General features: G+C 43.3%; 1 protein-coding gene across 1 annotated transcript in view; it reads left to right on the forward strand.

Annotated features, from left to right (window-relative positions):
* The first annotated feature begins 6,374 nt into the window (after positions 1-6,374).
* The window catches only part of ITGA2 (integrin subunit alpha 2), a 107,414-nt gene continuing 96,894 nt past the window's right edge, over positions 6,375-16,894 (forward strand). Inside the window, exon 1 of the mRNA XM_022597700.3 lies at positions 6,375-6,854. Coding sequence (XP_022453408.1) covers positions 6,797-6,854 — 58 coding nt within the window. The 5' untranslated portion in view covers positions 6,375-6,796. The remainder of the gene's footprint in view (positions 6,855-16,894) is intronic.

Genomic DNA, 16,894 nt, shown 5'->3' on the forward strand with positions numbered 1-16,894 from the left:
GGGTGATGTGAGTCAGTGACTTCTGGACGAGAGTCATGGCAACCTCAGAATGACCTACAGGCAGAGCCGGCCCTTTGTGCATCTGGCACACGTATGAAGACAGATACGGACAATCTAAAATGTGTAGGTATATTGATAAGTGCAGAGAACTGAGAAACATAGAAGTATTTTACTTTTGCTTATTTGTTTTGTTTGTTTTTTAGTTGAAATGTCTCTTACTTTTGGACATTATGCAACTCAACCAGCACCTGGACACCCATGGTGAGTCAAACTCAGTGGACTCTGAATGTCACTCAGACTTGTCATGGATTTACTGGGTGACATTTGAGGAGCCACTGGTTACTTCATTTCAAAATTTTCAGGACTTACACAGAATTTCACATTCATTGCCTTTTTCAGGTCTAGGGGGAGGAATATCAAACTGTTAGGGAATTCATTTCAATTTAGTAACTATTTTTAGGAACTTATTTGCCAGGTATAGGAGTAGACTCTTGTGATATAAACATATATTTAAGAGATCTAGCATTTAAGTGCGAAGGTGGAGTATACACATGTAACTAAATTCAAGTCACACCATAATACATACAAAAGAAAGATTTTTTTTTTTAACTGTGGGAGATGGGAGCCAAGAAAGAATAATTCATTATGAATAAAGGAGATGGAAAGGCTGGGCAGCTAATACACAATTCTATTGGAGCCTTGAAGTAGAATTTTAAGAAATGCAGAAAAGGGAGAAAACTATTCCAGGTGGAAAAAATAGCTAAAATTAGCAAAGAAGGGAGAGGTCAGCCAGTGAATGGGTGAATTTGCCCTAAGTGTAGGGAGGAACCATGAGATATGGCAGAGGCAGGTTGGGGTTCAAGTGGGAGCTTAAACGCTAAGGTACTTGAACTTTTTCTGGTAGACGTCCAAAGATTTTCAGCAGACAAATCCTGCATTTTAGAAAGAAAACTGTGATGATGGTATAAAAAGTGGTTTGGAAACAGGGATGGAGAAAGCACAGAGAGATGATTTAAGAGACTGTCTCGTGGTACAAGATCAAAAGGGCTTTAAAGAGAGTAGCAATGGAACAGAAGGTAGGAGATGACATCGATAACCAGGGTAGAGGGTAAAGAGAGAATTGATACACTGTGGTGGCCGGGAGGCCTGGTGGTAGCTCTGAGGACAAAAACCAGAGGTTTGTGGTTTAAGTGAATGTATACATGGAAATGAGATAAGCAGAGAAGAGCCTGATATGAAGATAAAAAGAGATCAGAAGGGAATGCTGGGAAAAACTCATCTGAGCCCCCTCCCCCAGAACTCCTGCCTAGAGCTGAAGGGAGGAATAGAGTTCTTAGTGTTCTTAGCCGTTCTCAGAATGTGGTCCCTGGGTGTCTAAAGACTTTTTTTTTTTTTTTTTTTTTTTTTGCGGTACACGGGCCTCTCACTTTTGCGGCCTCTCCCGTTGCGGAGCACAGGCTCCGGACGCGCAGGCTCAGCGACCATGGCTCACGGGCCCAGCCGCTCCGCGGGATGTGGGATCTTCCCGAACCGGGGCACGAACCCGTGTCCCCTGCATCGGCAGGCTGACTCTCATCCACTGCGCCACCAGGGAAGCCCTAAAGACCCTTTTAAGTGATCAGTAGGTCAAAACTACTTTTATAATAATACTGAGACATTAGTTGCATTTTTCACTGTTTTCATGTTTGCCCTGATGGTGCAATGGGATGGTGCCCTGATCTTGCATTGCAAGAACAATGATCAGTAAGAGTAATCGTTGCATTCTTCAACCCTGAGCACTAGCAGAGAGAGAGAAAGAGGGCAAGAGGGAAAAGAGAGAGTTGGGGAGGAAGAGGGAGGGAGGGAAGAAGAGGAAGAGAAGGGAAGGGGAGGAGGGAGGAGAGAAGAAGGAAGGAAGGAAGGAAGGAAGAATGGAAGGAGAAGGAAGGAAGGAAGGAACGGAGGGAGGGAGGGAGGGAAGGAAGGCTAGTTTTACTTGAGAATGTCCTTGACAAACCCGTAAAAATTATTACTTTCATTAAATCTTGACTCGAGTACATGTCTTATATTTTGCATGAGGAAATCGGGTGGTACATACAAAGCACTCCTGCTGTGCACTGAAGTTGAACGGTGGTCTCAGGAATGCACATGGAACACCAGTTTTACTTGAAAGAGCAACTGGTAGACAAACTATGATTATCCAGACTTGGGTATTTCACAGACATTTCTCAAAAATGAACAAAGTGGGCCTTTCATTTCAAGTGAAACAACCGATAGTCTATTTTGCCAATGATAAAATTCAAGCTTTCAAATGAAAATGAGAAGTTTGGAAAATGCGTATCTGCCAGCATGAGCTCGACAGCTTTCCGATATGTAAAGGCTTTTCTCATGAGATAGGTGGCGATATGAGTTTTTTGATATCGTGTAATGAGATGTATCAACAAAGAGCTGCATCACTCCATGAACTAGTGTTTTCCGAATGAACAATGCAAGCCACAATGGGACAAAATCTTGCATGAGATCTAGTCAAAATACTCAACGGACCAATGAAGTTTAGTGCACCAGGTGCTGGAGGAGGTCACGGAGAGGATAACTGTGAGCTGGACCAAGGCAATTTCACAGGCTTTCCCCGCCCCCCAGTACCTTCTATCCACTGTTCCCACAGCAGGAGTCACTCCAAGCCTTGAGAGAGTAATGTTACTGAGACCATCTGAACTGTACATGTGACTGAATGCTATTAAGGCCTCTATATAAACTCATCATCTTGCAGGAGGGCACAGAGATCCACTCATCTTACCCAAGACAAGCCTCATATGCAAGTTCCCTTGCTTATTAAAACTGCCACCTACCAATCTGTAGTGGCCTGCCTCTTTCTTGGGTCTCACCTTGCCCTCCGTGTGCTGACTGTACATGCATGCCCAGCTGAAGGATCAATGTTCCTATCCAGTCTTAACCAGCTCAGCTTGAACTAGATGCAGCTGACTCCACGTGGAGTCCTTCTAAATTTAGCATAAGTGTTCCTTATACAAGAAAGTCTTCCAAGATCCTCCAGGTCTGAGTCAGATGGCCCCCTTTGTGACCCTAAGCTACTCTCTGCCTGTATCCATTAGAAGTTATCCTGCGGCTGGTCGTTTATTTCCCCGTCTCCCCCACTAGATTATACTCTCTCTGTGAAGGGCCAATTTCGAATTTCACCCAGGGTACTTCCCAGGTGGCAAACCAGCACCAGGGTAGGAAAAGTTCATTGATATGGCTTCCTGTTTCACACTGCAACTGTTACCAAACCAGGTGCATCTTGTCCGACCCATGGCAAGCCAAAAGGCTGAGACACAGAGGTTTGCAGCACAGTGAGGGTTTATTTGCAAGGCAGCCGAGTGAGGAGATGGGAGAACAAATCTCAAGTCCACATCCCTGAAGGCAAGGGGCTGGGGCTATTTATGGGATAATGAATAAAGAAGCAGGGTGGTCTGAAGCATGGGGAGTGTGGAGAGCATGGGGAAATGTGATTGGAAAAAGGTGTGGTAATCGTTGTTCTGCACAAGCATAAAGAAGCTACAGGCCTCTGCACCTTCCAAAGGTCACCCAGGACACTTGCCCAGTTGAAGGATCAGTGGTCCTATCCAGTCTCAACCAGCTCAGCTCAGACTGGACACAGCAGACTCTAAGTTTCTAGAAAACAACTCACTGGGGCAAACATCTTATGGTTTAGGCTATGTGCAGCTTGGAGGGCATGCAAATCTTAAAAAGACTTTGATGAGTGAAGGCAGGTGAAATGGATTTAACCCACAGTTTCACAACTAGTCTTTTAAAAACACCACTTGTTGAATCTTGGTGCAGTATCAGAGGAATAGCCACAAGTATGTTCTATTTTTCCAGCTATAAATCTCTGCAATGACAGAGTAATTCATATAATTTCACCAAAACTACGTATCTACAGTGATTGACTGCAGAAGCAGATAAGAGAATCCAAGGTTTATTTTTTAAGCCAGATATTAAAAAGTTTGGCAAAAATGTAAAACAATGTCATTTTCTCGTGAATTCTTTTATTTTGGGAAATAGTTATTTTTCATAAAATGTATTATGTTAACATGTAATAGTTTTATTGTTATTTTAAGATTAATTAACACATAAATATTGAAAAATTTATCCATTTCAATTTCTTCCATGGTAAACATTGATAGAAACAATTCACATATACAAAAGTTCTTTGGGATCTTCAATATTTTTTTCCAGCTCTATAGAGGGCGTAGTTGACAGTTAAAATATGTACATATTTAAAATGGACAAATTAAGTTTTGATATACATATACATTGTGAAATGATAACCGCAACCAAGCTCATTAACATATTCATCACCTCATAATATTTACTTTTCCTGTGTGTGTGGTAAGAACACTTAAGATCTATTCTCTTAGCAAATTTCAAGCATATGAGACAGTATTATTAACTATAAGCACCATGAGGTACATTAGATCTCCAGAACTTAGTCATGTTCTAACTGAAAGTTTGTACCATTTGACCAACATCACCCCGTATTCCCCACACCCCAGCTCCTTGTAACCACCATTCTACTCTCTGTACAATAAGTTGACTTTTTAAGGTTTCACATGTAAGTGAGATCATACAGTATTTGTCTTTATCTGGCTCATTTTACTTAGCATAATGTCTTTTAGATTCATCTATGTCACTGCAAAGGGCAGAATTTCCTTCTTTTTATGGCTGAATAATATTCCATCATATATATAATCACATTTTTTTATATTCATTCATCCGAGGGATCCTGAGACCAAAGAGTTTGAGAAGCCCTCCCTTAATCTTATTTCCAGCTCAGAATGTGGTGTCCAGAAAAATTACACTTAGGCAGGATATTTCCTAGGAAGTTTAAGGCAGAAGTTCTCAAACTGTTTTGTGTCAGGAACCCTTTACACTCTTAAAAAGTTAATGCGGGGCAGGAGTTGGCTCTTTGTTTCTTGAAATTTGACATTGTTGCCTGCTCTGGAAAAATATAGCTCCTGATTTATCCTGTACCTCATGCCAGGATGTTAATTTGTCTGGTTCTGAGCACAAAAGCAAAGAAGGGTGCATTTTCCTCTCCAGCGCTCTGAGACAAAGCACAGATTCCTGTCTCACATGAAGGGAACTCTCCTGCCTCCCAAACAAGGGTCTGTTCCAAACACTTACTCACATTTCAGTGAGTCAGAAGGAAACAGACAGATATTCATCTCCCTGAAACCTGGCTGACTTCCTGCAAGAAGTCTGTGAGGAGAGCCACGATTGGGTGTCAGGGTTAGTGAGCGGCCACCTACAAATTCTCAGGTGTTATATGGAGTCTTAGTCAGCAGGTGAGTACCATCGACAGCACAGAAAAAAAATGCCTTCAGGTGTTTGTCAGGATTAGTAAGTAGTAAGTGACAGATAAGAAAACAGGAAACAACCAGGGGCCATAGATTTTGGTTTCAAATGTATTGAGTTTATAGTCATGATTTATAAGCAGTAGCATCTGTTGAATACCAATTTAATACTTTAACAATTTGAGACTCCAGCCCTAGCTATGGTAAAGGGGAGCATTTGATTTTTACCAGTTAAGTCCTTCCCATCTTGAACCACTTTGCTTCCTAGTGGCAGTATGCCAGTATGCCAGTATCCCATCCTCCTGATAGTACCTGCTCCATAAAGATTTGGAATGGTGATAATAATAATGATTAGATCAGCAAATCCTTAAGTTTAGTTTATTAAAACTTTTGATTACTTCATAAAAGTAGTCACTGGAAGGATTCTGGTTTCAACAATGTGCTGGGAATTTGTGGGTGAACTTTCGGAGGAAAAATCAGATTTAGAGAAAAGTGAATATTCTATTTCTTAGGTTGGGAAGTAAAAATCTCAGAAGTGATTATGGAATGTTCTCTTTCCAGATCTGAGCCTGAAATAATGGAAGAAAATGCTCACGATGTAATGTAGACAAACAGAAAGAATCACGAGTTCATACGGGGGTTCTCACTCTTCTGTGTGTCTTGAAGTAAATCGCTTAAAGTTGGCAATCAAATCAGCTCCTTATTTGGAGAGGAAGGTATGAGGATTTATAACACACACACACACACACACACACACACACACACACACACGGCGCGCTCTTGCAGCAGCTCTTGCTTAAACATCACTTCGGGATAATCATAACTTGTGGGCAGATCATCTTTCCTGTCGAGTTAGTTTCTAACCTGGTCATTGTGCGCTTATTTTTGTCCGTTTTTCCACCCACTTGGGAAAGGCAGAGAAGGCATGCACCGCGCAGCCCCTGAGAACTGTGGCTGAGGCTCACGGCTCCCCCCAGCCCTCCCACCCCTGCCAGGAGCCGGGAGCCGGAAGGCCTGCACGACGGCCGGGGCCGCTCGGGGACCCCGGGTCCCCCGCGGGCCAGCGTCAGGCTGTCAGGGGTGTGGTAGTAGACCGGCGAGCTTTCGCCCGTCTGCTGCGCCCGGCAGGAAAAGCCTCCAGGGGCGAGGTTCCCACCCCCACCACTTCCTGGATCCCTGGGCTGGGAGGGTGTGCGGGGGTGGAGGTGAGGTCTGCGGGGGTGTGGAGGAGCCCAGGTGCAGCTCTCCGGGCGGCGGGGCGGGGCTGGGGCGGGGCCGGGGCAGGTCGGGTGTTTGCTGAGGCGAAGGGGCGGGCCTTGGCGCCCCGGGAGCTGCCCTGCAACTTTTTCCTGCTCACACCCAGGCGCGGGAGAGAAGACCTCGGTACGGCTCCTGTGGAGTCTCCGGGTCCTTCGGTTCCCGTGCAAACCCAGAGCAGCTCCACTGCCCGGGGCGGCGGGCTCAGGATGCGGCCAGGACGGACAGGCGGCACACTGCTGCGGCTGGTGTTAGTGCTCAATCAAGGTAAGCGACGGGTTTGCTCCGCATGAGTTGCAGGAGGAACTTGCGTGGGTCCCGGGGGCGAAAGCTAGGAGTTCTGCGCCAGCGAGGCACAGGTGGCGCGCGTCTCTGCTCTGATTCCACGTGGACCCAGGCGCCTAGCCATCCCAGCAGGATGGAGAGAGACTCCCCATTCACGCTCTCCCTCGCCTGGTGTCCCCATAAGGCACGGCTCACCCTGTCTGTAAAGCACCTTTCAAAGTCAGCTCGATACGCGCTTCGCTCTTAGGCACACACGCACGCGCACACATGCATGGGGGAGTAAAGATCAGTGGAGCGCCTGGAGATCCAGAATCCTGCTGCCGGGCTCAGACAGGTGCCCTGCCAGACCCGGACCCGGAGGTTCTGTGCGTCCCGGGAATCCGGTCCTGGGAGACAGCCTGCCACTCAGGGCGATGCCTGGTGGCTTTGCAGGAGCCTGGGAGCCCAATATGCTTATTTTTCAACCCCAGGGTGTGAATAATGTCCCTATTTCTTCAGGACGCAGCACGGATGTTTCTTCCCTTAGGGGACGTAGGAAAACCAAGCGCCTCTTCAATATTTGGCAGAGGGGAATTCTTCACGCCCTTCTGCCTTCTTCTTACTGTTGTAACGCCGTCTGTTTGACGGATATAAACTTAGGCCAGGAAAAGTTCTTTTCCGCTTTCTGAATCGTAGGCGCCGCAACGAGAGATTTACCCGCAGCTGCAGCTCCAACGGCAGGGCGTTGAGAGCCGGGCCCACCCGTTGCGTGACTCCTTTTGCACGAAGTGGGGAAATGAGGCTGGGGGTACCCAGCTGCGGCGCAACCACAGTCCATCAAGAGTACTTTCCCCAGGGGACTTCCCTGGCGGTCCAGTGGAAGGAGCGCGGGTTCGATCCCTAGTCGAGGAGCTAAGATCACGCGTGCTGCCAGGTGCGGTCAAAAAAAAAAAAAAAAAAAAAAAGGCTACTTTCTCCAGACCATTTTCCAGAGCCTCGTGTGTGCTTACTTCAAGAACTTTAGTTTACTTTTGGGGTTAGGTGGGGTGGGGGGAGTCGCATTTGTATATAATAGTTTGAATAGCTATCAAAGCAAAACAAACAAAAAAAGTGGTCTCTGATTTTCAAGTGTTTTTACCAAGAGGAGAAATCTTTCTTAGACTGCCCTCCTTTGAGGCATTTAACCAGTTGTTATCATGAAAGAATTCTAATGCAGAAGACCCTGTAGCATTTTCTCCGGGTTAGAGAAAGAGAAATAACACGACCCCAGCGGAGAATAGGCATCGTTAGTTTTCCTGTCTAACCCTGGGTCTGGTGCTTCACAGATATTCTCTCCTGGGACCCCAAGAGTGTTTTGAGGGGCCATCAACCCTAACTTAGGGGTTTCAGAGAAAGTTGGATTCACCTTGAGAATCAGTTCCTGGACACCACCACCTTCCCAAGAGCTAATGGACATTTCAATGCAAGCCTTTCATCACTCTTTAATTACCCATTATTAACAGAAGCTATGGAAATATAACATCATTTTCTTATCTTTGAAGTGTTGAGGCTTGTTCTTTAAACAGCAGCGAGCAATACTTCAGAGGAATGTAGTGCCGCAAGGCATGAAGTCAGGTCCAGAGACTTTACCTGGAGTTGGTTAACAAGCTCAACTGGCTGCAAGCCAGCAGAGGTGATTTAAAATGACATCTGTCCAAATAGTTTGTATATTTCCTCCTTCCTCCTGCTCCAGATATTTACATACTCAAGGAACAGGTTTTCTCTTAATTCGGGGTAATCATAATAAAACTTTGTCATTTGTTATCTGAACCCAAGTTCCCAGGGAAGCAGCATCATTTTTTGATACCATGAATATCCAAGATTAAAATGAATAATTGAAAGCTCTAGGTTTGTGACAGCTGCAGTTTTTTATGGCATGACCCTATCTGTATAAAATTTTGAGTACTCATCATTACTAAACAGACACACATGTAGTTGCTTATAAGTTATATCCATATATATTTGTGTAATATAAATACCAAAAATTAAAATGTAAAAGGCGCATATGTGTATGCGTTTCTTCATCTAGCACACACCAACCACTGTAGAAACTTAAAACCATCAAATCTCACTTTAACACATAGATTCAAATTCGCTTTCTATAAACATTCTCACAGGTATTTAAGAAAAAGCAGTGCTCATGGTTTGGTTTCATATTTATCACTTTTCATTGATCATTCCTTGGTTTAAGTGCTTGCAATCATCGAAATGGTAACCGGCAGGTTGAGGATGGAAAAGAAAGACCATAAGAGGCCTGGATAATCCATAAACTGAGTAATAGGTCTATAGGGAAAAGGGAAATGTGATTTTAAAATGCATGACGTCACTTACAACTGTCTAGTGTGTTGCTTGGCTAAGGATAATCCTTGCCTAGCCTCATCTCTTGTTATCTCTGGTACCCTGCCCGGATCACCCCCTATTTTCAGATCCCTAATTTCCCCTCAGGCGGTAAATATTCTAATTTCCCTCTTAGTAAGCAGGTCCTCCTTTAGTGTGTAATCTGGCAGCTGTTTCCTCCTGAAGCACCCTCCACCCCTGGCTTCTGTTCTCCCTGTTTGTCTCCTATTTTCCTGGCTGTTCTTTCGTAGTCTCCTTCCCAGGCTCAGCTGTTTGGCCCAGTGCTTGTTGGTGTTTGCAGAGTTCCATGCTGGATCCTCCTCTTCATTTTACCAGTTCCCTCTGGGCCTGCTCCCCGCTCAAGTCAGCATCTCCAGCCAGACTCCTCTCCTGAGTTCCAGATCAGTGTTTCCATCTGTTAGCAAATATCTCCACCTAGATGCCCTATATGCATGTCCAACTCCACATGTCCCCAACTGAAGTAGATATCCGTCCTCTGAAATTTTTTCCTGCATTGTCTATTATTGTTTAATGGCAGCATTATCCTGCAAACATGGAAACCAGGGATCTCTTCCCTTGTCTGCAACCTCACAAACTGTCTCTAAGTTCTGTCTGCTCTCCCCAACTCATGTATGTGCCTTCTGCTACTGCCCAGTTCAGGCCCTCGCTTTTTTGTGTCTGGACTCCCACTGTCTTTAAGCTGGTTCTCCTGTGTTTGTCTCTTATCTCTCCACTCCATTCTCTGCTTTGTCACCAATGGTATCTTTCTAAACACTTATCTGTATCCAATCACTCCTTTGCATCAAACGTTTGGTGGCTTCCCATCTCACATGGTGCACAGTCCAAATTTTGTGACACGTCAGAAAAAGTCCTTCGCCATCTGGCCGCAGCCTGCCTGTTCAGCTTCTTCTCTACCACACTCCCCCGTGCACACTTACACACAAGCACACACACTGCACATATGCACACTCACAATACACACACCCCAGAGCCATGTACATGCACCTATACACACCCTTCTGTGTTCTGACTGCACCTGATCATCCCATATTTGGTGTTAGAATATTTTCCAGACTATTTTCTTGGCCTTCACTGCCTTGATGCTTTTTCCCTTTTTTGTTCTCATCCCTTTGCAACTCACCATTGTCCTATGTTAAAAGAGACAACCCCAAGTAAAACTATAAAGTAGGGAAGTTTTTATAACAAAAAGGGAAGTTTGAAGTAATCTCTCATTTCTGGGACCCAGCCTCAACGACCTCTCTCATCTCAGCCCCTCAACCACCTTAGACCACCAGCTGATATGGTAACTCCCCTCCCCCATGGCTCTCCAGCTACACCGGCCCAACCTCGACTAAGCTTTTCTTTCCTACATACTGGTTCACAAGCCACTGTTTTGATTCACATTCATAGATTGGCGCTCTGGATTCAGTATTTAAAAACAATTACTCATACTTCTGTTGTGCAGCCAGGTTTGGAAGTAATTGCTTAAATATTAGCACTGCACCTTCTCTTTCCTAGCAAATTAAAATTCCAGAATTGCCTGTACCACCTTGTTTTGTGATGACCACCAAGTCAGGTGTATTTCACCACCAAGAGTCAGAGAATGCGTCAGTTCAAGTGACTTCCTTCTAAAGTATGTGATGACTGCTCCTTTCTTAGTGTGCTGAAAGCCATGGGAGTATAAAAAGGGAAAAGCCTGTTAATGCAAAGAGATGAGCTGCTAATGGTGGAATTTTAGACATTCAGCAAAATAAAGGCCATTCAGTCTGTGTGTTGAAAATAAAGAGTTTCAGGAAGAATAGGAAAGATATTTGGGACCGAAAGTGTCATCTTGACATCATGTAAATGTTACCACTAAAGTCACTATCAGCCCTGCTTAACTCGGGACATTACAGAAAGATCGAGCACAGCATAAGAGAAAGAACTATGGAAAACTGTTACTCCAGTCAACAAGTCAAAGATGTGGAGGGTGTGTGTATGCGTGTGTGCTTTTGTATCTTATGGTAACTAATGATTTACCTGGAGGAACACACAGAATAATGACTCTTAAAGAGAAGAATCTTGATACCACAAATCCCGAGACAACAATAGGTCCTCTGTGAAAGTGACCCCTATGATTCTCCCTTCTGATGATACATAGGTGCTTTGTTGCTCTGGATTCAGTGAATTCCAGAAAACTAGTTTTTGATCATATCTTTATGCAACACTTGCTTTATGTAAGGCAACGTGCTGGATCCAGTGTAGAACCACTGGAAACTTGAAATGTGGTCCAGAGAGGTTGCAGTCCATTTGGAAACAAGTCCACACATGAGGGAAAGACATTGTCTCAGTCCCTGGGGGTTGCCTAACCAATTTCATACCCTACCATCCTCCTTTCTGACAGAAGCCCAAGTACTGGGTTAACCCCTCCTCTGCTCCTCTGCACAGCTTGGAGATCCAGGGAATGTTGAAGGGTAATTGGACTGAGCCAGTGCTGGTGGTCCCAGATCTCTCGCCAGTGTCTGATTTAGACATGGGCATAAAATGGAATTTCGACCAATGAGATATGGAGTGAGATCCGCTCAGGGACTTTGGGGAAAGAATTTTTCATTCCTAAGGGAGATGCTAGTTAATAAACATACTGTCAGGTCTAGATGTAAATCTTGGAGCAGCTATAGCCATCTTGCAACCATGATGTCACGAGTAGCTTGGAGATAAAGCCAGGACACTGGCCTAGTGGAAAGAGAGGAAGAAGAGGGTCCTTGATATTGTCTTTTATTGATAGTAACTGAAATTTCAAGCCATCATACATCTTGGTGTCTTGAAAAAATTCCGTGTAATTTAAAGCTTGTTATGTTGTTGTGTTGTCTATGCCTATAACATAAAGATGTAATGTAAGTTTCTATAACATAATAGGTGTTATATGGTCTCATGCAGTTAATTGCTGAATGAATGATGCAGAACTAGATGTTGAGTTCAGAGGATGGAGAAATATCACTGTGACATGTTTAAGTATCAGGCCTCTAGAGAGGCCGTCCTGGGGGCAGGAAATAATTGTTACCATTCAGATCTACTGTGAAGGGCCTTAGAGATCAAAGTTCAGTTCTTTGTAAATGACTCTAAGTGGTAATACCATAACGTAATCACTAATAGGCCCCAAGTCTCCTAGTTCCTGGGGCCAGATGTTTTAGATACTTAAATAGGAAAGGAGAAGGCCATTATGCCCGGAACACATTACTCAAGGTATTCACAGAAAGTGAGAGAAAGTGAGCGAGTGCCCAACCGTGAAAGGCCTTGTAAACCCTGGAAAGGAGCATGGAGTTTATCTGGAGGACAGTGGGAAGGCTCTGAAGGTTGTTAAGGGACAGTGACATGCTCCGGTTGGCCCCTTGACAGATCACTCTGGCAGCAGGGGGGATGGTGAAGTGAATGGAAGCCAGACTGAAGGCACCAAGACCACCTAGGAAAGAACTGGGTCTAGGTTCGGTGTTAGAGATGGCGGTGGTTCAACTATACTCCAGTATTAAGAAAAGAAGAAGAAGAAGAAGATGGCAGTGGTTAAAAAGCCAGATAGTGGCGGTAGGGAAAGATAGCTGAGGGCAGATGTGAAAGGAAGAATGGACAGGATTTGGTGATTGATTTACGAGGGTGGCAGGGAGAGAGGGAGAAGGTTAAGACTGAGACCTGGGTTTCTGATGTAAACAACTCGGGGGGGGGTGCCATTCACCAAGACAGGAGCGCTGAAGGACAGCAAGGCTAGAGGAAAAAGAGAGCAGGTCAGCTTGACAGGTTGAGTTTGAGACATCCACGTGAATACGTGTAGTTACTAGATGGTTATGTGTAGCGGTGTTAGGAACAGGAGTGGGAGCAATATGGGGGTAGAGATTTAGGAGTCGTGGGCATCTGGAGAGGGATTGGAGACGTGATGTTGATGACTCAGACGAAGAGAGACTAGAGGATGACTTTGGCTGCAACCTGAGGAGCTACCTTAGAAGGTCGGGTGAGGAAGCGGAGATGCCAAGGGAGAGAGAAGACGCAGCTGGAGGAGGAAAGAGGACAGCGCAGACTGGGGCACCGTGGAAGTGTTTCGAGAAGGAAGAGTCGGTCCACAGGATCAAAGTCTTCACAGAAGTCAGGCAGGTCTGCCCTCCTGGGTGAGGGCAGTCTCTGCTGAGGGGAAAAAACAGAACCAGAGTGGAGCCGGCTGAGGAGTCAATGGAAGGTGAGGGATGGGGACAGTGCCAGGAACTTTGGCAGGAAGGCAGGAGCTGGAGGGATGAGGTAGGAGGGGCCGCTTAAAAACAAACAAACAGCAAACATTGGAGAAACATGCATAAACATTATTGTGTTTTTTTTTTTTACTTCTGTCACGGTACTGCACGGTACTTGTAAGTTTTGAAATTTACATTGAGGCGCCCGTATGTGGCAGGAGTCCATGACACGAGAGAAGCAAAGAGGAGAAAAGGGGCACGCGTGTCCATGGAAAGGATGCTGTCAGGGAGAAAGAAGAAGGAGGGGGGAAACTGGATGACCCACAAGAGCAGCAGCTCCAGACAGATTAGAAAGCACAGGTGATTACGTGAAGGAAGTCGAAGCAGGTTCTGGGCTATGAAATGGAGAGGATATTAATTGATGAGAGAAAGGTGAAGCTGACCAAGGCACACAGAGAGAAAACTCAAAACAATCTTTTCAGAAATCATAGTCCCATATAGCACAGAGAATTAGTGTTGTCTTTGAAAGGTTCTGGTCATAAAATGTTAAAGCCTTTTATTCTGCATAACAGTGGGTTTTTTTCAAGGTGTTTTAAACATTTCTATTTAATATAAATTAGAAAAGAAATTAATGTCTACTCTTAATTTTGTTAAAGTTATAATTAGTTCAAGGTACTGTTCAAGTGTTTTATCCAGTCTATGCCTGCTGACTCTTGTACACGTAAATTACATTTACTAACCAGTATAAACTCGAACTGCATATTTTTGTAATGTTTTCAGGTCCATTGAATATTGGAACTGTTCATAATTTTCAAATGCATTTTTTCCTCCTTGGAGAGAATTGTCTGTTCTGTTGACCAAACAGTTCATAGAAACTGGGCAACTTTGTCAATGAAGATTCCTGCATTATTATTCCATGTTCTGAAAGGGTAACTGCAATTCTTCCTTTTATTAGTTTAAAGGGACTAGAGCAGTTTTTACTGCAGAAACCGTACATGACTCCTGATCATTGAAAGGCTTTCTGTATAAAAATGAGGTTAATGTTTAAATGAGCAAAGGGGAAAAGAAAGAGTGATGGACACTGTATTGTCAGTGTAAGAGATTATTTCATTGTGTTCTGAAGAGCGTGTACAAAGCTATTGTGCCCCTGCATGCCTTGGACATTGGCAGTTGTCATTCTCCTGATTCGTTCGAAGGTGGCCTTTGTTTGTCTTTGTGTAGGCCTGATCTCATTTCCATGGATACCATGTAGAAATGCAGACTGAATGCAAGCTGGCTCTTGGCCAGTTCAGTAAGATAACTCTATTCCAAATTGTTTACCAGTTTCCTTCAGGTCCTTTAACCAAATAGCTTCTTGGATGCTTGTTAGAATATGGACAATGAACCTTCTGAATTGTATGACCTTTTTGTAACCATATTCTGAATACTAGTGCATAAAATAGATATTTCAGAGAAATTGACTTAGTTTTCTGTGTACTTATTGTTTGGGGGGGTGGGGAGGGAGGACATAGCCTTGGTAATTGGGATACTTTTATGTGATCTTTATTTTCCTTTCAGTATAAAAATGTAATAGCCCAGATTAAGTCTTAATGCAAAGTGGAAAGATGGTTAAATAATTTATGTAAATGTCATAGTGTCGTAGTTCTTTTCAGGCTGCTATAACAAAATACCACAGACTGGATGGCTTATAAACAACAGAAGTGTATTTCTCACAGTTCTGGAGGCTGGGGAGTCTAAGATCAAGGTGCCAGCGTGGTCGCATTGTGGTGAGAGCCCTCTTCCTGGTTCATAGCTGGTGCCTTTTTGCTATGTCCTCATATGGTGGAAGGGGCTAGGGGTCTCTCTGGAGCCTGTTTTATGAGGCACTAATCCAATTCATGAGGGCAAAGCCTAAGCACCTCCCAAAGGCTCCCACCTCCTAATACCATCATATTTGGGGGTTAGAATTTCACCATATGAAGTTTGACGGAACACAAACATTCAGACCATAGTATGTAGTAATTAAGAAGTCCCTTTTATTATTACAGTATTTAATTTTTGCCCCCAAGGAATCAGACTTTAACATATTAGTATCATTTTTTTTTTCTTGGCTATGGTTCCAGTGAAATATGACCTTAACCCTTTTAAACAGTATAGTCCCTTAGTCTCTTACCTTAATCTGTGTTCTCTCTTTTTAAAATACAATTTAGCCCCCAACCCGTATTCTATACATCCTTTAAGTAAGTCTCAATTTCACTGAGGCTTATGCACCCCAGGAAGCCTTCCCAACCACTAATCCTAGTTGTCCTCCTCACGTGGACCCTTTCATAGCAGTTGTCACATTCTACCTCAATGATATGTTTACTTGGCTCTAAATCCTATAGATCGCAAACTCTGAGAAGACGGGGGCCATGTCTTCTTCACTTGTGCCAAGTTGAGTTTTGTTGAATGAATGAAACACGTATGACAGCTATTGTAACACAGGTTAAAGGCACACTTTCTGAATGAATGCCAAGCGAAAAACCTCCTAGTTCTTTCCAACTCGTATATGCCAAAACGCTTCTATTTTCAGGTTTATCCAGATTTGCTAAAATATTCCTTTAGTTGATCAATTTTTTTTTTTTTTTACTTCCTTGAGAGAGTTTGTTTGCTTTTGGAATATTTCTCCTTTGTCTTGAAATGTCTAACTAGGATAGCGCTATTGACAAGTAACAAGATGAATAAAAGTATTAGGACAGTGCAGACATCTTTTTTTCCCTAAAAAACCCTTTCTTGTTCCCCTCTTCTGTCCTCATAAAGCAGTACCATATTTTATCTTCAGCTTGACTCTCTCTCCCACTGAATACATTTTTAAGATCACCTTTCATCCTATTTATCATTGTATTCTCAGGACCTATCATATAGTAAGCACCCAGAAAATGGTTGGTAAAAAAATTTTAAAATAAAATTTTGATAATATGAGGTAAGTATGTTCATCAAAGTACTAAACTTGATTAATACTTTCAGTTTATAGCTTTTCTTTATAAAGCAGAATATTTCAATATCCTTATAGAAAATGACATATACTAACATTCTCGTTAACAGAAAAAATATTTATATTTCTTCCTTTTGATGTTTGTAAGTGTGAATGTAAATTTTCATAAATATACTTGCCATTTATATGAAAATGACTCATTTACTTTTTTCACTTGGTATCTTTTGTATATACTTTTCCCTGTGGCCCTCATATTTATAACTTTACATTAATACATCCTGCCATGTCATGGTTAACTATTGTCCCATTGTTGTATATTTAGGTTGTTTCCTGTGGGTTTTTTTTTCCCCCTACTGCAAGTAATGTGGCTATAAATATCATTGTACAAGAAGCTTTTTCTTTCTTTTTTCCTTTTGGACAATTTCCAAAAGCAACATTACTGGATCAAAGATTATCTATATTTTTTAGCTCCTGTTGCATACTGAACACTGTGGTCATCAGTAATGTGTGATTTTTACCAATTT

The sequence above is a fragment of the Delphinapterus leucas genome, chromosome 3 (genome assembly GCF_059928025.1).
Source record: "Delphinapterus leucas isolate spDelLeu-1000000601 "Yukka" chromosome 3, BTC_Dleu_Yukka2, whole genome shotgun sequence".
Taxonomy (NCBI): Eukaryota; Metazoa; Chordata; class Mammalia; order Artiodactyla; family Monodontidae; genus Delphinapterus; species Delphinapterus leucas.